This window comes from Microchirus variegatus (assembly GCF_963457635.1).
Source record: "Microchirus variegatus genome assembly, chromosome: 9".
NCBI classification, from domain to species: domain Eukaryota; kingdom Metazoa; phylum Chordata; class Actinopteri; order Pleuronectiformes; family Soleidae; genus Microchirus; species Microchirus variegatus.
Genome location: NC_139810.1, coordinates 21538526 through 21562993, shown reverse-complemented (window position 1 = coordinate 21562993; position 24468 = coordinate 21538526). Strand labels below are relative to the sequence as shown.

Here is a 24468-nt window from a genome sequence, read left to right as displayed (position 1 = left end):
AAAGGGTTGATGTCTACATGTATGAGTGCACTAACTATGACTGTTGTACAAAAGTGTGTGCGTGCGTGCGTGTACCTGGTAGTCCTTATATTGTGGGCACACCTACATCTGTATACACAGTCAGTTTATCATGTAAATGTGCTCATTTGCATTGTGGGGCTTTGATGTCCTACTCCATGAGGAAGACAATTCCACATACGGCTAAGATGTTAAAGGTGAAGAAGCCGTGTTTTAAAGTTAGGTTAGAATTAGGCCAGTGGTAATTGTGGATAAGGTTAGACCAAGTCTTCAGGAAATTGATTAAATTGTCTATGGAAACTAGACTGTGTGTGTGTGTGCGTGTGAGTGAGTGAGAGAGAGAGTGTGTGATGAGCACGTGCACGTCACACATAGCGGCCAACACGTCCACTGTGCTGGGAAATGACGGGACACACAAGCAAGGCAGAAGATTAAATAATCTCGAGTTTGCCATCACCACCACCACCGCCGCTTCCTGTCAGGAAGACGCCGAGAGAGGAGGGGCTCCAACGGTCTGTGTCGCGTCGAGTGGGCGCGCCTTTTCACACGCGCACCAGATGCTGCGAAGTTTCTCAGTGGACTTGAAGACGCGAGGAAACGACAACAGTAAGATCAAAAATGCTTTCTCTCTCTCTCTCTCTCTCTTCCTCCTGTGTCTCTGTTCAAGTTTCTCCATGTCGGGAAAAATGGGACAGTTTAGTGAATTTGCCAAATCGACTGTTTTTAATCGACATTCCCCTGTTTACGTTTACCAACAGAGCGTCCAACCAAAACTCACCACTTTAAACATGTAATGCTATGTATACTGATAACACACAGTGGGCTTTGGATTCCTCCGTCTATGGGTTTACATGTACATACACAAAGAAATGCTGAATAGGTGAATATATGGCGCTTCTTCTAAGAAATGAAGCCCCTGAATCTTGAACCATGTAAATAATTTGTCACTGAAACGCAGTGTTGGATTACCTCTCATCCCCTCTATCTGTTTATAAATTATTAACTCATATGATAAGATTAGATCATCCTTCTTGTTTGTCTAAATGGGGAAAATATGCAGCAAACATATATATAAATAAAAATAAGGAAGCGTTGTAAACATCAGGGGATATCTGATTCTTCAATATCAATATAAGGTGCCATGTATATTATCAATACTATGTGTAGTTAAGACCCAGCATGTTTTTACTACAATGTTGTTTTCTGTCCACTAAGAAGTTTAAAACCACAATTAATTTTGTCTTTTAACTTTCACCCAGAAGCAAAACTCACTCTTTAACTATATCTGACACGATATTTATTGGTTTAGAAAGATTTATGTTTTGGCCACATTGTCCAGTCCTAACATAGTCTCTATATAAATATGATACTTGACCCTGGTTGGCTCGTCCAAACTGTAGGCTGCATTTAGCCTTGGGTTTCATGAAAGGCACTTTATAAATCCAAGTTATTTTTATTATTGTTATTATTATCATCATGATTTATCAGCATCTCCTGAATAGTATTTGGGTCATTCAGTATCAAATCAGATTATTGGAGAGCCCTCTCTTTGTTTGAACCTTGTTTATATGGTTAGGGTTACACTAGCTGCCAACATTAAGACAATGTCATGTTTAGGACAGCGATTATTGCGTTCGGCTGCTTTGTGTGTGTGTGTGTGGGGGGGGGGGGGGTGCAATTTCCAGCAATAATTGGCTCATAAAAGGTATGATTTTAAATGTTATAGTGTGCATGTTTTGGTATTTGGATATTTGTATACTTGATAACACACCCATGAAAGTTATTAATAGCATCAGCTTTTTTTGGTTAGTTTTTTATTTATTTTGTAATGTTTTTTTTGTTTTTTTTTAAAGTGGAACATGAAATTTCACCTGAATTATATCTCAGCTCATGTCTATTGTCTAAGAGGAGCCTGGTATACACAGACAAATGCTGTTCCTGTACCTGTATGAAGGGATGAGCTTGCTGCTAACTGTTTGTTTACACAGTTTTTGACCGCAGCCCTTCCTCAAAATGTACATATCTCACTAGGTACTCTGTCAACTCTGTGGTCTCTTCTGTAAAGAGAGAGCCATTAACTGCATAATACCAAAGCCTTTTACGCCATCATTGATTAATTATTGTGTGTGTTTTTTTTGTTATTTATACATCTAAGTCATTTCCCTGCTTACACTAAATTGCTCCTGGTATTTGTAAGGATTATCAGATTCGAATGTATCAAGCACATATGTTGCTGGGTTAAATGGGCAGCCTGATCTTGCTGTGCTTTATTAAATCTGCTTTGTGGTTGGTTCAGCAGTTGCACAATGGTGTACAGTTGTTCACTTCTTCAATTTTGAACTCACACAAGACATTTATTCACACCATTATATACAATATTTTATAGAGCCTGGATAAATATTTTGGTAACAAGGAAAGTCCCAACATGTCCCAAAAAAGAACATGAGGGGACACATACTTTGGAAACTATGGGAATCGATATCCATCAGTATTGGTATTGTTCCAATACTGGTCAAAATCACTGGATCTGATATCGGACAGTTAAAAATGTAAAATACGATACTATCCAAAAATCCTATATGTCGCATCCTACATTTCTACATTTCTTTTTACAAATAAATATTTGTTACACAGTCAGAGAACAGTCTGAGAAATGAGCAGCTCATAAATGGTCTAAAATGAGTGTATCAGAAGGGGCTCCCGGCTCATGAAGCTGGGAACACGCTTGACAACTATGCCTGAAGTCTCACAGCGGGAGGCCACTCCCCTTTCTGTTCTCCTTCTCTACTTCATTTCCTCCTCTTTAAGATGTTTAGAGCATATACAGCAATATATAGCTAGAATATAATGTGAAGATGAGAAATGCAAGCGCAAAGAGCATTTTTGACATTTGTACTGATTTTCATTTCATTTCAGATGCGAGGCGGCCATAAGAAGTGTCTCGGACTGATCTTTGTCAGCGTTGCTGTGCTGATTGCCGTGTTTCATTCTTGGAGCAAAGGGCCCAGCCAAACTGTTGACATACAGCCAAGAAGAGACAGTCTACTTAACAAAGTCCTCGCACAGCGGATTCATTACCTGACTGATGGCTATGATTCCATTGCCTTCCATATTAAGGACGAGGTGGCACGGTGTGTTGTTCGTCAAAGTATTTTTTTCTACGTTTTGCGTTCACGCGACTTATCATCTCACTGCTTCTTTTTCTCGCCGACACAGACGTTTGGCTCTGAATTCATGTGTTTGCCTGGCTGATAAAGAGTCTTATCAACTGCCGTTCTCCAATCTGCTCTTCCCGCGCGTGTGGGCCCATAAACTCGACGTTGCATTTTTGGAGTCCCATCCTGACCCTGAGGCCGTGAAGCATCACAGAGCTCAGGAGTACAGCGGCTTTCAGAAGAGGTAATGTTAATACTATGAGTGATCCTATTAAGTAACCCTAACCCAGTGACCACACCCCAGATGATCTCAACTGTCATCCCGCAAGCTTTTCTAATTGACCTTTAGCTAGTTTGGAAAGTTGCCGCTTGTGATTCGCTGTGCAGTTACATTATAAGTAAGGATATCAACTGAAACGATGATATCGAGTACACAGATAGATGTTATTCTGCACTGGTATTACTTGCCCGGTGCACCTCCACCTCCTTCCTCCTCAGCCAAAGCCTCTTGTCCAGTTCCAATTGTTTCGCTTTCTTGTCACTTGCATGTCCATCAAAAGGATCGTCCAACAAGACCACGACATCCAACTTCCACCACATAGATGATAGTTCTCCATCCAGACTCCTAGCACTCACTGGCAAGATCGGTGTATTTCAGCCTCTTCCTTTTCTGGGGAAGCTTCTATGCCAACCTCCCACGGGACTGTTAGCTCAATGAAGAGCACGGTCTTGGTGTTACTACTGTAGACCACATCTCAATATCTGCTTGAAGGCTTCTGGTGGCAATCTCCCTGGGGTAATGGAGCCTCCTGATCAATATCAATTCTCCTGTTGCAGTAGTGGGAGAAGAGTACTGAAGGGTGGTGGACACTTGGAAGTTTTACATCCAAACGAAATGTGTTCGTTGTTTGTTTTTCAAGAGTTCTTGGTAACACTAATGGTTCCAGTAAGAACCATTTTGAGCCAAAGAACCCTTTAAAACCCCTTTCCTGAATAAAGGGTTTTAAAAGGGTTCATGGTGGAACCCCCCAACAGGGTTCTCCTATGAGGACAAGCCGAAGAACCTTTTATGGTTCTATTTAGCACTTTTATTTCTAAGAGTGTACCCCTAACCTTCATTTAACAATTAATATCTAAGCCCTCAACTAAACCAGTTCCTCAGTAATCAGGCTCTTCCTCATTATAACCAGGTTTGGTCTCCTTGAGGACGACTGGTCCTGACAAGGTCAGTCTTTATGCCAGAAAAATAGAACACACAGAGTCTGTTTTTCTTACATTAATTTTACTCTAACCTTAACAATAACTACTACTGGCCTAACCTTAACCTAACACTGTCATCCTAATATGTAACGGTTCACGTTTATGGGGACTTGCTTTTTGTCACTATAAGGCATGGGTGTCAAACTCTGGCCCGCGGGCCAAATTTGGCCCGCCGTGTAATTTCATTTGGCCCTTGAGGCAATCTCAAATTAACATTAGAGCTGGCCCGCCGGTATTATTATACACTTATCTATGTGAGCAACTTTTCTCCTCAATGAAGATGACGAAAACGTCTCACAGGATACGTCTGACTGATGAACACCTTCGTTCAATAATGAAGGTTGCCTCAGCTCAAAGCCTGAACCCCGACATTTATGAACTAGCATCCAAGAAAAGATGCCAGGTATCTGTCTTGGGCACATCAGATTAGATCAGTGTGTCGCAAACTGAGCAGTAAAAAGGCCTGAATGGTTGATTTATTCATTGTTATTTTATTTTCAAATTTATTAGCTTGTGGTAAAAGTTAATGTTGATATTTACCTCAGAAGGCTGCAAATAGAAAAGAGGCATTAAATGTTTTATTTAAATTTTATTTGATATGCCATTGATATTTTTTAATTATTATTATTATTATTTGAAACTCGATTTTGCATGTCACTATAAAGTTATATAAGCCTTGCTTGTTCAATATTCAATGCAAAACTTGTTTGGGTCCCTATTAAAAGGTTAATTTGTTCAACCTTGGCCCGCGGCTTTGTTCAGTTTTAAATTTTGGCCCACTCTGTATTTGAGTTTGACACCCCTGCTATAAGGACAAAGAGTCCCCATAATGTGATTGTGTAAACAGATTTAGGCCCCCACAACACACTTCCCTAGCCCCTTACTCTCACAACTAAATTAAACCTAACCCTTACACTAAAACTAATCCTCAAAAAAGCATGTTGAAGTTACGAGGAACAGCCACAATGTCTCACCAGTTCTTCTTTAAATAATCGAACCATCTTAATTCAGTGGGATAACATCACTTTGCACTGACTGCAGCATTTGAAACTAAATGTATTTCCTGTTTGTTTTCTCTACTCATAGGTCCTACAGTCCTGCAGATTTGCCGATTATAGCTGAGGCCAACAGTCCCCTTCAGTATCCCACCCAGGGAGTGGAGGTGCGACCCCTGAAAACAATCCTCATTCCTGGTAAGAACATATACTATCTAAGGAAAAAAGTGTTGATGAATGTCAATTCCTAACTTGTTGGTGCTGCATTTGCTTTGTAAGTCTGTTTGTTATCATCCAGCGATGAACGCTCATTATAATTTCTGTCTCGCCAAAGGTTTGGGTCTGAAAGAAGAAACGACAACAAAACATGAGGTAATTCATTCACTCCATTTGGCAATTTCCTGTGTGTTTAGATGCTTTTGAAATGTTTCCTTTCAAAACATCACCATGTAAATTATATCACAGGTGTATTTGACAGCAACTTTAGGGGCGTTTGATGTCGCCGCCACAGTGGATGGTGTTGCTGTTAAAGGAGCAGGAGAGAAGCTCATGACACTGTCGAGTCCTGTCCTGTCTGCTCTGAACAGGCAGCTACAGTTTGTCACCTACACAAACACAGTTTTCCACCCAAAGACGGCCGATACAGGTAAAGTTATTATGCGATTGATATCTTGATTGAAAAAGTCAAATGTCACGTAAGTGTTCGACATTATGCGGAAGGTATCGTGTTAGTATTTTGTGTCAGTTCAAAATTTAAAATCATTTTGAAGGCTGCACTTTAATTGAACTGAAATTTCAGTCACGATATATGTGAGAAAAATTCTTAATTAGGTGTTTCAAGGCAAATTGTATGTTCTAAGGTGGACCAGAATGTGGGACACAACTCAGCTGGCTTAACCTTAACTTAACCCTAACATCATCCTAAAATGTAATCATTAACGTTATGGTTATTTGCTTTTTGTCCCTACAAGGAAGATAAGTCCCCATGATGTGACAGATTTAGGCCACATAAACATACAGCATTTTAACCCTAAAAAATAGGTTACAATGAAACAAGTCATTGTTCACACACACACACAAAAAAAACTGTTTAAAACACTGGAGGAAATGAGGAAAAGTTTGCCTGAAGGCCTGAAGGTTATTAACAATCAGGGAGTGGTCTGCAAATAGTGTGACTACACTGAACACAAACTCACTGTGTCTCTGTTCTTAGTCTGGAGTGAGCAGCTCACTCAGGAAGAGACACAAGTCAGGCGCTGCTGTGGTGTAGCCCACACAACTCACAGTTACGTCACCAACATTTCTCACTCTTCTTCTAGTAGATTCCGGCAGAATGTATACACGGAGAAGGTCAATGCTGCCCCCCGCAGTTCAGAGGCCTAAATCACTAGAAGCCTGGCTGCTGGTTTAACCCCCGATCAGCAGAAGAAAAATTGTGTTTGGCATACAATTCCCCAGCATACACCAGACAATAAGACAACCACAGATATCAAATTAGAGGATGGCACTCAAAGAGTGCAAAACGCCACCAAGGCCATTTGTTAGATGGAAATACAGAGAGAGACAGAGGGATGGACAGAGGGAGGGACAGTCTCCCACAGTGTCAATGCATTCCACCATCTCGCAAATTGAAGTGACCTAAAAATGTCATTGTGCTGTCATTTAAAGGGACAATATGTAGTATTTATGGGTTTATATAACCCAAAATCCACTTTTGTATACATATTATGTGCTCCTGCATTGTCTAGTCGCTGTATAATATTCTTTGTTTAATTTTCGTAGTGTTTCAAAAAGTCATTTAAAATAACATGGTCGCGGACCGCGGTTGCATAGCCGCTGTTAGCAGCGAGACGCCATGTTTCTGCCGGAGCCTGTAAGGACAAACGCGAGAGAACAAATCAAGCGTCTCTTTACTTGTAGCGGAAGTCCCGCCTCCTCTCTCTCCGCTTCGTCTGCTACGGCCGCGGTAGCTCGCCCTCTCCCTCACCTCACGAACCTCATCTGCTGACACGGAGAAAGACGACGAGGACGAAATTTGACCAGCTGCGGATACCGTAGCGCTCAGGGAAGGGAGGGGGTGAGCAGAGCAGCAGGTCTTTGTTGTAAATTTCAGCCTCTCCTCTAGATGGCACTATAAACTACTTACTTCCCCTTTTAAAGCACATCCTGTTTCCCTGTAATAAACAGTAAGTTGGTGGTTGATGTACTTCCTCTTCTGTCTGACAGAATATGATTTAGGGCATTGCTGCCTCTCACTGGTTTAGGCTTCACACCTCTGTTACCATGCATCAAACTGCAACTCACTAGGGCATAATTATACCTAAACCATTGCTATTCATTGTTGACGTCGAAGTGAATATGTAAATATTCGCACACGATTAGACACACGTCTACTTTTTGAGCCGATTGAATACTAGCACAGCGACAATGGGGCAATGCGTTTACCGCGCAAGCTGCAAACCGTTCCTGTTCCTCAGAGTCGCACGTTGTGGTTATGTGTTGTTTCCAGCTCAGTGTCGCTCGACCCAGGGATGATTATTAATGCGAGAAACAGTAAATGATAGACTGTCGTAAAAACCTGGGTGATTCACAGTCAGTATATTTTTCCTCTGCAGTCACGTTTGCAACAGAAGGTCACCAGGCGTTTTTCACCATTAAAGTTGGACATGGAGCCATGCCCAAACTCTACAACTCTGGATATCAAAAAGGTTTGTGCGTTATAATACGTTTAATGCAAAGTGTATGAATATATTTGTTTTTTATGTGTGTTTTTTTTGTCTCTTTTTGTTCACATTTAGAGTACAATATCAGTGCTCTCGTTACCATCGCCACCAAGACCTTCCTGCGCTACGACAAACTCAAAGAACTCATCGACAGCATAAGAAGCTACTATCCCACTGTCGCCATAGTGATCGCAGATGACAGTGAACACCCTCAGCCAGTGAAGGGGCCTCACATTGAGCATTACATCATGCCATTCGGAAAGGTAAGACATCATGTGTACGTCTGAATGTCTGAAATACTCTGACCGCTGTATCCCGTTCAAGAGTTGTGCTTTAGAAGAAGAAATTGAACTTTTAGGACCAGTTTGTGCACAGATCCAGATTTTCAAAACTGCTGTGCACCTGTGAAGCAACACTAGAAACTAGGGATGGGGAAAAAAAATTGATTCACATATGAACCGAGATTCTGAAAAGATTTTTTGAAAAAAACACCAGTTTGTGTTATTTGTGTACAGTTTATTTTTGTAACTTCTGGGAGAAAAAGGCAGCAAGCCTAAGCTTTTATTCATGCAAGTTATTTTTTTGTACAGTAAGTAATTTTGTATTTGTTTTGAATGAATAAATGTTAACATTAATGATCACATTATCACATTATCTTATACAAACTGTATTGTTTTGATGCCATAATTTGCCTTTACACACTATGAATTGTATAAATTTTTGAATTTAGAATCGGTTGAATCGAGAATCGATTTTGAATCGAATCGGTTGAATCGAGAATCGATTTTGAATCGAATCGTGAGCCTTAGAATCAATCGATTGATCAATCGAATCGAATCGTGAGCCACCCAAAGATTCACATCCCTGCTGGAAACCCATCTTATGTTGGATGCTCTTGTCCTCAGCAGTACTTTCCACTTCTTCCTGGAGGTGTCCTCCCTCCCACCTATCTTACTGTGTAGTCAGAATCAGCTGTTCAAACACAGGTGGCCTGTTAGACGCATACACATACACACACACACACACACACACACACACACACTGATTGTGATAACAGTAGTGCAGTGAATATGCTGTGACCACCTGTCGTCGACTGTATGCAGGGATGGTTTGCAGGAAGAAACCTGGCGGTGTCTCAAGTGGCCACCAAGTATGTGCTCTGGGTGGACGATGACTTCATCTTCACTGGAAACACCAAGTTGGAGAAGATGGTGGACATCCTGGAGAAGACCACGCTAGATCTGGTGAGATGCGTGACGCAATGCAGTTTGTGTGTGTGTGTGAATATCTTTGTGGGGAAGAATATTTTGGGAAAATTTTAGCTGGTCCTCAGGTTCTGTCACACCTTTAAAGGGCTGCTAAGATCTTGTTTAAGGGTTAGGGTTAGTGTTTGGAGTGTGTATTAATTATGTCTATGATTGTCCTCACTAACATAGCTTTATCAAACGTTGCGTGTGTGTGTGTTTGCAGATGCAAAGCAGCCATTTTGACAGGTTGTTAGCAGGAAAAGCACATCAATGATGACTGTGTTCTGTTCAAGTTAGTCAGCACAGTGTGACAGTGAACCACCATTCACGCTGGAACTGATAAAGCGAAATGAAACTCAGCCATTATTAACGTCATTAGTTCCACCTTTGACTGTCGTCTTGTGAGCGGACAAATGGCTGCTGTGCAAAGGGCCCATGTGCTATAATTCTGATGCTGTCTATTTATTGCTTTTGTCTCTGGTATTAAATCAAACATATACACAAGAAGATCAAGGTAAATTATGACCTATTTTAGCCCTAAAAAAAAACTATTATATCTATCTCTATGGAAATAAACGTGTGAAAAGCACACTCACACACTACTTGTATTCCCCGTAGAGGTAAAAGTAAAAGGATTCCAAAGCTTTGTTTTGAAAAGCAGTACCTCTGTGGAAATGAAGGATGTGTTGAAAACACTTTCACAATCTTAGTGCCAGTTTGCTTTTTGTTTGCTTTTTCTCCATTTGTCATATAGAGTAGTTGTTATTTCATCAAAAGTCTCTTGTTCCTTTTTCTACACAATGACAGTGTTGTAATGTAACACAGTACAGCATTCACACATTTGTACTTTACTTTGTTGTATGTATTTCTAACAACTTTTACTCCTCTACATTTCCTCTAACTATCTTTGTTACTAATGGTTGCTAATGGTCTGTATTTATATAGAGCTTTTCTAGTCTTTACACAACAGTTTTGCCATTTACTCATTCACACGCCTCGACACGCTGCAACAAGTGTCTTGCTCATTTCTAGCAGAGGCAGGAATTTCCAGTTAGAAGACAACACACCCTCCCACTGAGCTACCATGAGTCATTTTTTGGTTAAGATTACTTGTACTTTTACTCGAGTATCCCCTTAAAGGTACTTTCTACAAGAGTGCGTAATGATGTATCCTGATTGTGTTAACAGTGTCACTCCATGATTTCAGGTTGCCGGTGCAGTGAGAGAGGTGACGGGTTACACTGCGACGTACCGTCACACCATTTCGGTGGAGGAAGGAGGAGAGGAGGGCGACTGTTTACACATGAGACAAGGATACCACCATGTCGTTGAGGGATTTCCCAACTGTGTGGTAGCGGACGCCGTCATCAACTTCTTCATGGGACGGACGGACAAGGTGCGGCAGGTCGGCTTTAACCCCCGTCTGGCACGAAAAGGTCACCTGGGTGAGTCTCTCTGGATTAAGGTGCTACCAAAATGGTCACATTGCAGTTTTTTTTATATGAAACAGAACTCAACAGAAGATCTAATTTTGGTTGTCGAAGCAAAAAAAATTCTTTTTTTATTTACTATTGCAGAGTTCTTCGTTGACGCACTGGGCTCCCTCCACATTGGCTCCTGCAGTGACGTCATTGTAAACCACGCGTCCAAGATCAAACTGCCCTGGGGACAAACGGACTCACAAAAAGCCTACAAAAGTTTCCGTTACTCCTCGTCCAGCGCCGATACTAACCTCCATAACGAAGTCTTCTACTTCAACAACAGGTTCAAGTGCATGACGAGTCAGTGAAAACTAGGGGGTGGACACAGTATTACCGGCAAAACACGGCAAGATCGTTTCATGACTCGTTACTAAAACAATTGGCTGCTATCTCTGTGACATCTACGTTGGTGCCCTCGCCAACTGTGTTTTTTGTTTATTTATTTATTTGTCACAATGGAGGCAATTTCTGCATCTGCTGTGACATGAGTATGTAAAATAGTGTATTCATTTCACCAGAGGAGAGACTTAAAGACTTTTGCAGATGGACAATCATACACTATCAGACAAAAGTTTGGGGTCACTTAGAAATGTCCACATTTTTGAAGGAAAAGCTTCTTCTTTTTTTTTTTTTTTCAATGAATATAACATTAAATGGGTCAGAAATACACTCTATACATTGTTTATGTGGTAAACATTTCCAGCAACAGGTCCATTGTGTTTGCTAATCACGTTAGAAGGCTATTGGATAATTAGAAAACCCCTGAAAACCCTTGTGCAATGATGTTAGCACAGCTGAAAACAGTTTTGCTGGTTCTTTGACAGAAGCAAAGTTTGAAAGGCAAAATTATAATTTTGAAAAAAAACATTATTTCTAATCTTGTCAATGTCTTGACTATGTTTTTTATTCATTTTGAGACTTTTTTGATGAATAAAATTGTGACTTTTACAACACAAAAAAACCCAAACACAAAAAAATTGTATAGGTGACTCCAAACTTTTGAACGGTAGTGTACACATATATATATATTATCTGTTATGATCCAAGTGCTTCCAACACATCACATTATGTGCATCTCTACTGAAAACATCAACTGACAGGAGTAGATAACAGACCATTATAGTTATATATATATACATTCAGTACAGAATACATCTTGAGTTAGATTGTTTTGTAAACAAATTCATGTTCTTGAAACTTATGTGGTTTTTTTTTATACTTTTAAAGATGCACAATATGAATCGTTGTAAAAAGCACTTTTTCATGATCCGGCTGCTGTAATTTTTTTTTAAATAGAATGTCGGATGTTCTCAGCTTTATCATTTCAAGCGTCTTACAAACTGTTACACACTCGGGGCAGCGCTGACTCACTGTATTACCTATTGTGTCCAGGCTATAAGTGCTACTGTAATTTGCTGTGCAAATAAATGCAATGTTGAGTTTGAAAATGTAGTCTTTTAGTGAAGTGCAAGTGGAAAGTGTGGTGAATATTTACACTTCACTAAGTGAGTAAATTCAAGTGAGGAAATACTAATAATGTGTGTCATGCTGTTTCCCTTCCCAGCTGACTGTGGGTGAGAAGTGAAGTTAGTGAAGTGGGTGTAGGTGCAGAGAATGACCAGTCAGATACTGGTTTGTGCTCTGCTCATAACTTCAGCCCCAGGACACACATCAGAACATATGGCAAGCCATTTTTAATCATTTAAATCCTTATATTTGGGACTCTGGAGGCCCTATCAGTTGGCAAAGTGTGAAAAAAGATGACTCACTCATGTTTTTGTGGTCCTCCTCAGTCTAAGTACAGGAGATAAAACATGCAATATTTAGATATTAACTTCTGGGACGTCACAATGCGCTAAATTCCTGGAATTGTTGTCTCGCGGAGCTCTGCTTTGTCCGTAAAACAAGCGAGAGTGCTGGCGAGGGCAACGGTATCCGAAAGCCAGAAGTCCGCGAACAGTTCTATTCTTGGCTCCACAGTGCAGCACAGAGTCCCACACAAACTTCCAGGCTCAGAGGATTTATCTGTCCAGTGGATACATGTTATATATGACGGCAATGTGCCTGCTAGAGCCTGCAAATGATCACTTTTCCAAATGCTAACTGCTGTTAGCTCCCAATAGCCTCTGTGTCTGATGTCATTTCCTGTCCCTCAACAGACATGTTCATTAGGACACCAGGGAACTAGTTTAACTTGGAGAAATAGGGTTTAATATAAGTCCTTTAACATTTAGTCAACTTGTCAGGATATTCACTATCAATGTTATTTTTACGAGTCAAAACCAATTACAGATTATCCGTAATTTAGCATTTAGCATAGTTTTTAGCACAAAGATTCAAATTACTTTTGCCATTCACGTGTATGGAGGCTGTCATTATATGAATGATATAACACAGTGTGTTTTGTGTTTGTTGTAAATTCTTGTAATGTATGCGTATCTGTGTTGGGTCCCCCTTGAAAGGGACTATCCTAAATACATTGAAATTAACTTAGTCATAATATTGTTGAAATTGCACTTCATTTTCTCAAGAAATTTCAGGTTGTTCTTAACATGTTTTTTAAAAAAGAACTTCATTTAATGTAAAATAAAGGTTGTTGTTAGTAGGTTATTATGCTGTTATTGGACTGGTTCGGCCCACTTGAGATCAAATTGTGCTGCTTTAAAATGAGCTCGACACCCCTGCCATGAACACGACCCACCCACCGCCCTCTCTCTGGCTCTCTTTCTTGGCGCCACAACGCCCACTAGCGGCAACAACTGGTAACAGCACAACAACAGAGCGATTATCACTATTTGCTGAGGTTTGTGTTCACAATCACAATTTCCCTCTTACACTGACGAAAGGACAACAGAGACTTCACCATCACATACATGAACATGTTTATATGACTATGGGACCTTTGGTGGTGGAAGATTTTGCACAACTTTCAGAAACACAGATGAATTCTTGAGTAAGATCATTTTAATCATATAATCAGTATAAATCTGTATTTAAAAAAAAAAAAACCCTGTCCTGAAATCACCAATTCTGTTTAACCTAGATACCATGAGAAGATAGAGTGGATCTTCCAGGATCAGGAGCTTCTGAGGAAGATCAGATCTATTGTTTTGGAAATTCACTTCATCTACACTAGAAAAAAAATACAAACCAAATCCATTCGCGGTAAATGCATTAATTGTTTTTGTTGGTGCTGTTGGTTACAATAACCTGCTCTTACAGTTTCAATTCAAATGCACTTCAAATTCATTTTTAATATTGTTGTTGGTCTTCAGTGCTTGTTGCACTCTGGTGACCCCATTGTTCCAACCTATGAGAACAATAACTAACCAACTGTAGCACAATGATAAAAAGGAAAATCAAATATTACATTATTACATAATTACATGAGACTAATGTATTTAGTATTTGAGAAAGACACTGCAATTCCAACATTTCACCACAAGATGGAAACAAAAGACTAGAAAAGTGAAATGTTGGCTACCTTTCATAAACGGTAATAGTGATGCTGAGGTAGTAATAGTAACAATAGTATAATTTCATAGTCAAACTAGAAAGTATTAAATTAATTAATTTGCAAGATAATGTTCTGTATAAATTTGATGCCTTTTGTTTAATATTTCTTTTTCTTAGTGGTGGAAATAACCGGTTTCTTCTGACTGTTACTGTAGAAGGAAAATGATTTATTTTATTTTTTAGTTCAATCCGTGCTTTACAAGACATCTCCAAGTGTGTGTGTGTGTGTGTTTGTGAGTCTGTCAGTAGAGTCTGAGTAAATTGAGTAAACATTTGGCCAGAGCCTTGTAGACCATGTTTTAATTGAAGTGGACTACTTTCTGCCAATTAGTAAAACACTCCTTGAGCTTTAAAGGGAAAACCCTAAAGAGTTCAGTGTCTAGAGGCCTCTTTGAAACATACACGGGATTAAAAAAAATAAATATCTTGGGCTATCCGACATCAAGCAAGGACATAATTAGCTTTTCCTTCTTGTTTCGTCCTGGTTTTAAACACCCTACGTGTAGTTTTATCAGGTCATGGTAACACGTCCGTGATTAAGATGGAAGGGAAAGCTTTATTTGTTGAACAGCAGTGGGCAGTGTGGTGTCGACGAGACACACGACTTTGTAATAATGAGATTGTAATAATTTAGATGTCTGACAACAACTAAAGGTTTGTTCCATATCTGTGTGAACCTTTCACTGGACTTGAATGATTAAATGATTAAATAAAAATGTATGCATTGCTCTTGTTTTTGTGTCATTAAAATAGATTTTATTGACACAAAAACAATTGTCTGCTATTTCCCTTCCCTCTTTTTAATCTCAGTGCAGACATTTCACCCAAAATAGCACTTGGCCAAATACAAAGAGTGCTCCTCTCTCTTCAGAATCGGACAGACCGGCACGTTTCACGTTCCACACTGTGTTTCCACCTATGATGTATTCATATTTAATAATAACCGCAGTCACCCAACGATTGACCCTTAACCCAGTTTTCTTAGGTCTAGTTTAGATCCACAACAAAGTTATGCTTCTAGAGATATATTTATTGTCTGAATGTCATATTTGCCACATGGTTGCCATAAAAGTGAATGCAATATGGGATGGCTTCTACTGTACATACCTGCATATTTAAAAAAATATACAAATACATATATATGTATATATATATATATATTTTTTTTTTTTTTAAAGGGGGGAGATACAAATATACAAAATATTTTTTACAAATGATTCAGTGCATGTAATTGCAAACAACAAAGAGAAACTAAATAAATATTACAATGACAATGTTCACGCATACATGAAAATAAAAAAATAAAAAACGCAATAACTGATCATTAATAACTGTCATATACTATATACTATACATTTGCTAAACATATGATTGTCTGCTGTATTTAACAAATTCTTTGAAGCTGCCTGAATGTAACAGCAGAGTAACGTGTGCCAATAATGAGTCTAATAACTGTGAGAAAACTATTTAACACGTTCATATTATAATTATTTTTATTTGGCATTAGTGCTACAGCAGGCTACTGTTTCTCTGAAACATTGGTGTACAGTACAATCTGGAGTTAGCGACTAAAACAAAAAAAAACCCTCCCTAACCTCCTCTGCCACTTCAGACTTGGTTTATGGTTTATTTGCTTTGATTTGCCTCAAACCCAGACGGTCGTTGTGTTCTCCAGAGGTTTTTCCTGCAGCAAACAACCGTCGATTATTCACAGCAACTTGTATCGGGTCAGTGATGAGATTCTCTTGCATGTCCACATACCTTCTGCTGCTGAATATACATCACGGCGTCGTGGACGGTGACAAAAATATGTTGAGGGTTCATATAGTTCATCAGACCACTTGACGTCAACATCTTTAACACACTCTCTAAGAAACATAGAGATCACTTATGTTAACACAGGTGAATTTTGACAAATATTATAGTATGGCTGCAACTGCTGATTACTTTTCTTGATTAATCAATAAGTTGTTTGGTCCTCAAAATGTCTTGTTTCGTCCACAAACCACCATTATCGACCTCCACCAGGGGGCATATGTTTTCGCCGGAGTTTGTTTGTTTGTCTGTCTGTTAGCAACATAACTCAAAAAGTCGCCGACGGATTTGGATGACACTTTCAGGAAATGTTTGCAATGAGACCATGAATAAATGATTAATAGTTTTCGGCGTGATCCGTGGACGCTAGCACTATTTTTATCGCTATTTTGAGAGGGGGCTGAGCTGCCCTGCATGGCGGAGGACTGCGCTCTCCGAGTGCTTTTCTAGTTCAGTTTAAATTATTTTTCTGCATTTAAAAAGCTGAAAAATATGAGAATTTGTCATCAATGATTTATTATTGCAGCCATATACTGTACCATGCTTTCATTTTTTTTTTTTTTTTTTTTTTTAAAGAGGATAGACTAGCATGTATAAACACAGGTTAAGAAATAAATAATTCTGATATTAAAAGTAGGTCTTACCATTGCAGTTGGCCAAATAAACATAAATTCCCACTTTCTGGCATTCCGTACACATCTGTAAAAAGCAAATATAAAAACATAATATATATATATACGTATATATCATGAGGATACAATACAAAATATGTGGAGCGAAGTCTTTGCAGTGCATCGTGTCGGTCGTGTCGCACCTGTGTGAAGAGTCTTGCTCCAGCGACATCAACAAATATGACGCTGCTGCAGTCAATCACCACCGCCTGGACATCACTCTCAGCTGTTTCTGCACAACAGAAGAAGAAGAAGAAGAAGAAAAATGTTTCTTTAAAACAATCTGTAGCACAGGAAGATCTCCAAGAAAATATGCTGTAATATTCTTTAGTCTTCCATCACAGGACCACAATAAAGGCTTTTCTCACCCGATTTAAAGAACTCGTTTTCTGAGGAAAAAGACGTGTTTGCGATGCCTCTTTCCTAGAGGAAAATGGAGGAAAACAATAAGACGTTTGAATTAAATTGGATTTAACGAGTATTGTTTTATTTTATTTATTATTATTATTATTTGTCTCAGCTCATTGAGTGATGACAGTATGCGTACCACAGTGTTGATGGTGGCTTCTCTCTCCCGTTTCTCCAGAGCTTTCCTGGCCTTCTCCCAGCTGCGGATCTTCTCTGGCGTCAGGCCCAGCAGCCTGCTTATCTCCTCCCTGAAGAAGCTGCGGTTGCCGTAGTAAATAGGCCCATTGTAAGTCAGAATCTTCACTCCAGGGACCTCATAGCACTGAAAGAAAACCAGCAGGGTCTCTGAAATTACGATTATCACTCAAAGAAAATGAGGATTTTAATTCAACCGGCCCTTTTGTGTTTTTTTTTTCAAAAAAGTGTCGTTTATTTGAAGATACTGTGAGAAAACGAAGAGCGTCCGCTCACCTTGCTGTGGTTCTCCAGAGGTCTGTACAGTTCTGTGTTGCTGGCTCGGCCAAGTACTGAACAGTTGGCCCTTTTGAATAATGCGAGGCACAACGTGAAACACAACACTTTGCTTGACGGACATGAAGCCATGCTTCTCGACAGAGATATCTCTCAATGAAGGGAATTTGGCAAATGTATACCGTCTGATTGCAAAGCAATATTAAAATGTAGAAATGTACCTTTGAGTGCGACAGATGACAGTCATCATGGAGAAAACCACTCCGATGGCTAAGCCAAGGTCCACGTTAAGCACCACTACAGAGAGCCAGGTTACCACCCAAACCATCTGTACAAAGACAGACATGTAATGTCAATCAAGTAATGTCTATAAACTAAGCAGTCGGTAAAACAGACTGTACCATTGGATTTTGGAGCATAAAAATACTGCACATATTGACTCACCGCAGGTCTAAATCCTAAACATTAGAACGAATTCACCGACAAGGAGCCATGCTTGTTCATACACTTTAAAGGCGCATTATGTAATAAATTTAAAGCAACTGGCCATAAAATCCTCCTAATATGTCACAGAGACCGAGGAATAATGTTCATATAACAAACTGAACTCACCAGCAACAACAGTACAAACAAAATATTTGCATTAAAATATATATTTTGTAGACTGCAAATCATGTTATGTGTTGAAATCATGTTTTGGGGCATGTGGCGCCACCTACCGCCGTCTACCAATCATTGCAGTCAGTAGAGTCTCAGCTGCCGAGCAACCACGGGTTGCCAGTTACGTCAGAAAACGAAACATAAAAGAACTCGGTATTTTGAATTTGAATGTAGTAACCGTTTTTGGCCACATTCTTACATATGGCAACTTTAAAGTACTTTAAAGTAGTAAAGATGGTGTTAAAATTAAAGAAACATCTGTACAGACATCGCTCTGTGTGTAATGTGTTCTCTTTTACAAGTCTGGCTGCAGAGTTCTGAATCAGTTTCGACCAATTATTGAGAATTTTAAGCAAACCGGATAACATGATATTGCAGAAGTCTGATGTGCTACCTGTGTTTTCAATAAGATTTGAATAAGATTTTTTTTGGATTTTTACATTAACAACACATTTAACTGTCTGTGCTTGTCAGCCAAATTTTATCTGCATAAGAAAAGTAACACTGTTTCACTCAAGATAATATGCATGAAATGACCACATCCTGAGGAGGATAATATTATTATAATAATACACTCAAATCTGTTTATAGAGTACATTTAAAAACAGCCCAGAATGACGGCAATAAAAGTCAATAAAAATAGAAAGCATAAAAACATAAAACAATTCAAAAACGATACAGAGCATAATAAAAACACATAAAAGCAAACTAACAAACAAAAATGGAAGTCCAGCTCAACCCGAGTTAAACGCTATGGAGTAAAATGAGAAGATTTAAAGAGAAGATTTAAAGAGCTTCCAGGGCATTCTAAAGCCGAGGAGTCGTTTAGCCAACATAAGCGCTCTGGAGTGTGAAGGTGTGGCAGTTCAGCCAGATACTTCGATGCTAGCCCATTTAATAATTTAAAAACAAACAAAAGAATTTTAAAAATCAATCCTAAAACATACTGGTATCCAGTGGAGTGAGGCCAATATTGGCTTTATATGGTCACGTTTGCAGTAATCCAGCTGGACTCACCCTCTCCAGATCGCTCGAGGGGAGATGGCCTTTGACCTTTGCTAAGAGTCTACGTTACTTTTCCCTAATCGCAGAATTCACTTGTTTATCACATTTAAAAGCACTATCAAAGGTCACACCAAGGTTTTTAACAGATGAGAGGATGTTAGGGAAAGAGAGGCAGTGAGGGGCCTTGAGTCCATAAATTATGAATAGTAAAAACACACGGTTGTGCACCACATTGCGGAATACACTCTTATGATTTATATTGATTCTTACAAAATCGATTCTGCTGATTCTCCACAGCTCGGGCAAGTCCTGGAACTGCAGAAACATCTGCCTGAGGCTGGTGACATTGATGCAGGCCAAGACTGCCTAAGGAGAGAGAGAGAGAGAGAGAGAGAGACAGACAATCAGAGGGTGAGTGAACTCTCCATCTCTCTGTCTCTGTGCCATGTCGAGATGCAAACACATAAACACACCTTGGGTAGGAAGTAGAACAGAGGTCCAATCAACAACAGGACAATCAGAACAACCAGACTCGTGAACAAGCCGGAGAGCTGCAGGAACACACACACACACACACACACACACACACACACACACACACACACACACACACAACCTTTACTGAAAGTCTCAAGAGGTTGATTGTTTAATAACAGCACATTTGAAAAGTTAAGAGAGTATCTGAGTGCTGCAGTTAATCAAACAGATATGTGTAAATTAAAAATTAATAGAGCGATAACTCTTACGATCAGGGTTTTATATAATTGAATCTACATTCAAGATGATTATAGTTTATAAATAGCCCTTTATAGCTCATAATAGCCTCTCAGACAGTGGCAGTGGATAGTTTTCTGCCTCCCACCTGTGTGTGTCCTCCAGAACTCTCCAGAATATTGGTGGTGGCCAGAGTGGCTGAGCTGGGGAAGCAGGTGAAAAAGGAAGATATTGTGTTGGAGATACCGTGAGCCAGCAGCTCCTGTAGACAAACACGGATTCATCACACAGCGTTAACAGGTTTTGCGGGAATGATGAAATGTTTTTTGGCTGTAACGGCCGTGACACTCTCACTCTTTACCTGGTTGGGTTGTATGGAATATCCATGTTTGTCGGCATAAATCATCGCCAGAGAGACTGAAACGGCATAACCGACAAACGTGATGGCCACCGTGTCGCCAGCAATGTCAGGTATCGTGTGCAAGGCGGGCATCTGTGGTCTTGGAAATCTGAGGAAGAGAGGATTATTAGTTAATGTGTTGGGAAACTAAGATAATCAGTGTTTTCCAAAATTTAAAAATAAGTACCCTGCTGGGATGTGGCCAACTATCTCAATGTTGTAAGAAGAGTCCAGTGAGGAGGCATAGGCCACACCTGTGGCAAGAATCACCTGCAGATGGTCGCATAAAAAAAAACATAATGTTCCTTATTTCCTTTTAATTGCTTTGTGTACATGACATATTCGTAAATCCACTTCCACTAACCGTGAGAATCTCCACAGGGATGGGTGTGCACAGGCGCTGCCGGTAACGCCTGTTGATCTCCTTAACTGGGACCAAGACGGCCAAACACACCAGGGAGATCAGCAGCTCTGCCATGTTCGTGTGAGGCAGGTTCTCCATCACTGACGCTAAAGTCTGAACACACACACATGTTTGTGAGGCGTGAGAACATGGCACTCAATTCTCAAATCATTACAATCGACTTTGGGAAGTTAAGTCAGTTGGCTTTACTTTTCTACTACTTATTGTTCTCACAAAGAACAAAGTTCAGTAACACTTTAGATTAGGGAACACATATTCACCATTAACTGAATATAAGTAGCATACTAGCCCTTTATTAGTAAATATTAAGCACGGATTATGTAGGAAAAATCCTAATTCATGTCATAATAGAGGTAGAATAAAGCTATCTAGAATAAGGTGTTAATACATGCTTAATGATTACTAATAAAGGACAAGTATTCTACTTATATTCATGTTAGTAAGCACCTAGTGGTACTTAATTTAAAGTATTATCCAAAGTTCTTCAAAAGGTTTTTTTTTTTAATGACATGTGTAGTTTTATTCAATCCAACCATGGCCTCCAACCATTGGCTGCACTGAGGTTTTCTCCAGGTTCTCTGGTTTCCTCCCACAGTTCAAAAGACATGTTGATTTGGGAATTAGGCAAATTGGACACTTTAAATTGAGATTAGGTGTGAGTGTGAGAGTGACAGGTTTGTGTCCACGGTGTATCCTGCCCTACGTGGCACCAGCGCCCCCCTGTGACCCTCATGTGGAAGATAAAGCAGTAGAAGATGGATTGATGGATGCACTGATTTCAATAGATTGGCATCTAAAACCATATTGGTCAGCCTCTATTATTAACACGCTGGACTGAAGCATCAAGAACTCACTCACCTTAAAGAGGGAGAAGGTCCCAGTGTGGCGAGGAAGCCGCAGGCCCAGCATGCTTTGCAGCTGAGAGATGGTGACATGGAAGGCGGCAGCACTGGTGAAAGCCTTGACAGTTGGCTCTGATAAATAGGTGGACAGGAAGCCCAGCTGAAGACCACACATACAGAGCTGCAACAAAGACATTCACGTCACACAATGTGTTTAAGTGTCAGTGTTTATTTCATTTCACGCCTGTTGGACCGTTGTGTGTCTGTCTTACCATTAGGATTCCTGAGAGGAGAGCTACAGCTGAGGCCACTCCAATCCTCTGAGCCTCAAAGTCAGCCGCTTCAGACGAGCTGGAGTTCAGGTCCAGAGGACTGGGAACGAGCTGCTCCACCACAGAGCCAGTCATCAGACTCACCACCGCAAAGGTACCTGAGGAAAGGTATAGCATCTAAGGTTCAGCTGATAATAATAATAATAATAACTGACATTAGCTCAAAATGTATGGAGGTATGAGGTAAAAAAAAAACAAAAAAAAAAACAGTACCACAACCATAACACCATTAAAGATGAAAGTCTTACCTGTGGAAACATGGCGGCCTGTGCCAAACAACATATAGAGGATCACAGGGAAGAAGGAGGTGTAAAGGCCAAATATCGGTGCCACTGACGTGAGTAAAGCGAAGGCCATGCCTGTTTAATAAGACACATACAGGACACTTCATCCATTAAACACATTTTTTGTCTTGGAGTTACACCTTTTTCATGGCAGATATTTTGGTTAAAAACGCAGGTATGAGTCAATTAAAGTTGGCACACTGTGCCAATAGTGTGATCAGCAACACTTGTGCTTTTCCTGCGAAAACATGTCAAACTGACTGCTTATAATTGTGTCATGAATTATATCACGTAAATATTATTTCAAAATAAAAGTGTTTTGGTAATGGAATTGCATATATTTCACAATAAAAGCACGCCTAATAAGAGCTGAACGATTGTAAATAGATATCTAATTGCTATTAGTTTGATAAGAATTTTGCGATATCACAGGGAATGGTCATTTTTACATCATTATTCTCATTTTCATTAAATAAATAAATAAATAAAACACAGAAAATTATTACTGTTGTGCACATCTGTGAGAAACAAAGATTTCAGACTGTAGAATAAAATGTGTATGGGTCAATACAATAATTAAACAAAAATTATATTTTTGACACACACTTTGACTTAAACAAATATTGTGATTTCGATAACATTTCGATTAATTGTTCAGCCCTACTTCTGAAGCAAAAATATACATACATATAGATATACACACACAAATAACTCATTATAACGTGATAATAAATGACTGGCCATGAAATCAATTGGGGGGGGGGGGCTGCATGTGGCCCACGGGCCGCGAGTTTGAAACCTCTTTGACCAGAAATACTGAATATTGAATCGGCGGATTTATTTAACAATATATTGTGTACATTATTGTTTCCACACACTGTGATATTGTTATGTGTTATTATAACTATTATTATTATTATTATTATACAGTGACTGATTCATTAACTGACCATAGAAACCATAGTTATCTTCTATTAAGTGGCTGCACTGATAAAAGTGTAATTACCTTGAGGAATGTGGAGAACACCGACCGTCAGTCCCGCTATAGTGTCTCCTACAATCCACGTTTTGAGCCTGTATCTCGGCAGCCACTTGAAAACGGGCACTCTCTCCCTGAGCAGGTGAAGGAGGGCTCGTGTTGAACACCTGCACTTCCCGGCGAGCTTGTCCCGCAGCCGCAGACTTCCATCGGCGCTGTCCTCGGAGCCGTAGGCCTGTTTGAAGCGGTCCTCGGTGTAGACGCTCCTGTACACGGCCACAGAGGCGCTCATACTGTCCGAGAGAGTTCAGTCACTTCACTGAACGTGTTGTCTGTGACAAATAACATTTATAGCAAACAAACTCAACTGTGACCTCAAGAGTCACCGCATTTCTCTTCGTAGCCAATGACATGGCTCAAAAGTCAACTTTTTTTTTTTGTTACAGTGTTGAACAGCCTCTTTTTTTTCCCACATCTTTGTCCTGCCTCACTCCAGTCAAGGTGTGCAGGTCAGTTTTGTGCAGCAGAAAACCTCAGGGTCCTAATGCTAAAATAATTTTTGAACAGAAAGTTTAAGTTATCTGTCTTTCCTTCACTCAGCCCATGCACACACTCTGTCCTTCATCTACAGCTTATGTTCTCAACATTTTTGTCACATATTGTGAGAATATAAAGTTATGTATGAGCTATGAAAAGAAAGATATTTATTGTCTTTATTAGGGATGCACGATATTGGACTTTTTGCCGATATCTGATATGCCGATATGCTGCAGAAGTCTCATAATATTTGTCATGCCTATCGCAGCAGCTGATGTGGATATAAAATATCCTTATTATGCAAAATAAATAAGCACCGAACAAATAATAGCTGTAGGGGGCGCTAGCAAAGGTAGTCTACTATTTTAGTTATGGTGTGTTTGCCGATTTTAAAGCCAATATCCGACGATGCCGATATTGTGCCGATAGTATCATGCGTCGCTCGTCTTTATACTTAGATATAATGGAACTTTAGTGACTTCCCTTAGACGCACGTAAATGAATAATAACAGTAGCAGTACTCACATTCGT

At 39.7% G+C, this 24468-nt stretch overlaps 2 protein-coding genes across 3 annotated transcripts; one reads left to right on the top strand and one right to left on the bottom strand.

Annotated features, from left to right (window-relative positions):
* The first annotated feature begins 505 nt into the window (after nt 1-505).
* On the top strand, nt 506-11609 carry b4galnt1a (beta-1,4-N-acetyl-galactosaminyl transferase 1a). Of its 2 annotated transcripts, XM_083894569.1 has the most exons (11): nt 506-624; nt 2935-3149; nt 3235-3417; nt 5520-5626; nt 5763-5800; nt 5894-6074; nt 8044-8136; nt 8227-8414; nt 9255-9395; nt 10606-10843; nt 10976-11609. In XM_083894569.1, exons 2-11 carry the CDS (start codon nt 2935-2937, stop codon nt 11185-11187), a joined length of 1596 nt encoding a protein of 531 aa, XP_083750695.1. In that variant the 5' UTR covers nt 506-624; the 3' UTR covers nt 11188-11609. The 2 variants fall into 2 exon arrangements, with proteins under 2 accessions (XP_083750695.1, XP_083750696.1); XM_083894570.1 differs by lacking the exon at nt 506-624 and having other exon boundaries at nt 3002-3141.
* A 4075-nt stretch (nt 11610-15684) lies between these two features.
* slc26a10 (solute carrier family 26 member 10) lies at nt 15685-23692 on the bottom strand (the record flags this gene model as incomplete). Its single annotated transcript, XM_083895735.1, has 18 exons — nt 15685-16079; nt 16157-16263; nt 16855-16909; nt 17025-17113; nt 17250-17304; nt 17429-17611; nt 17761-17830; nt 17982-18088; nt 19696-19791; nt 19899-19976; nt 20288-20401; nt 20501-20648; nt 20727-20809; nt 20904-21056; nt 21822-21986; nt 22078-22235; nt 22386-22496; nt 23428-23692. 18 exons carry the CDS (start codon nt 23690-23692, stop codon nt 16041-16043), a joined length of 2076 nt encoding a protein of 691 aa, XP_083751861.1. The 3' UTR covers nt 15685-16040.
* Between the last annotated feature and the right edge of the window lie 776 nt (nt 23693-24468).

Coding starts and splice junctions, on each gene's coding strand:
- b4galnt1a (XM_083894569.1), top strand. CDS start 2,935: ATGCGAGGCGGCCATAAGAAGTGTCTCGGACTGATCTTTGTCAGCGTT. Junction 3,150..3,234: donor ATTAAGGACGAGGTGGCACG/GTGTGTTGTTCG, acceptor TCGCCGACACAG/ACGTTTGGCTCTGAATTCAT. Junction 5,627..5,762: donor GAAAACAATCCTCATTCCTG/GTAAGAACATAT, acceptor GTCTCGCCAAAG/GTTTGGGTCTGAAAGAAGAA.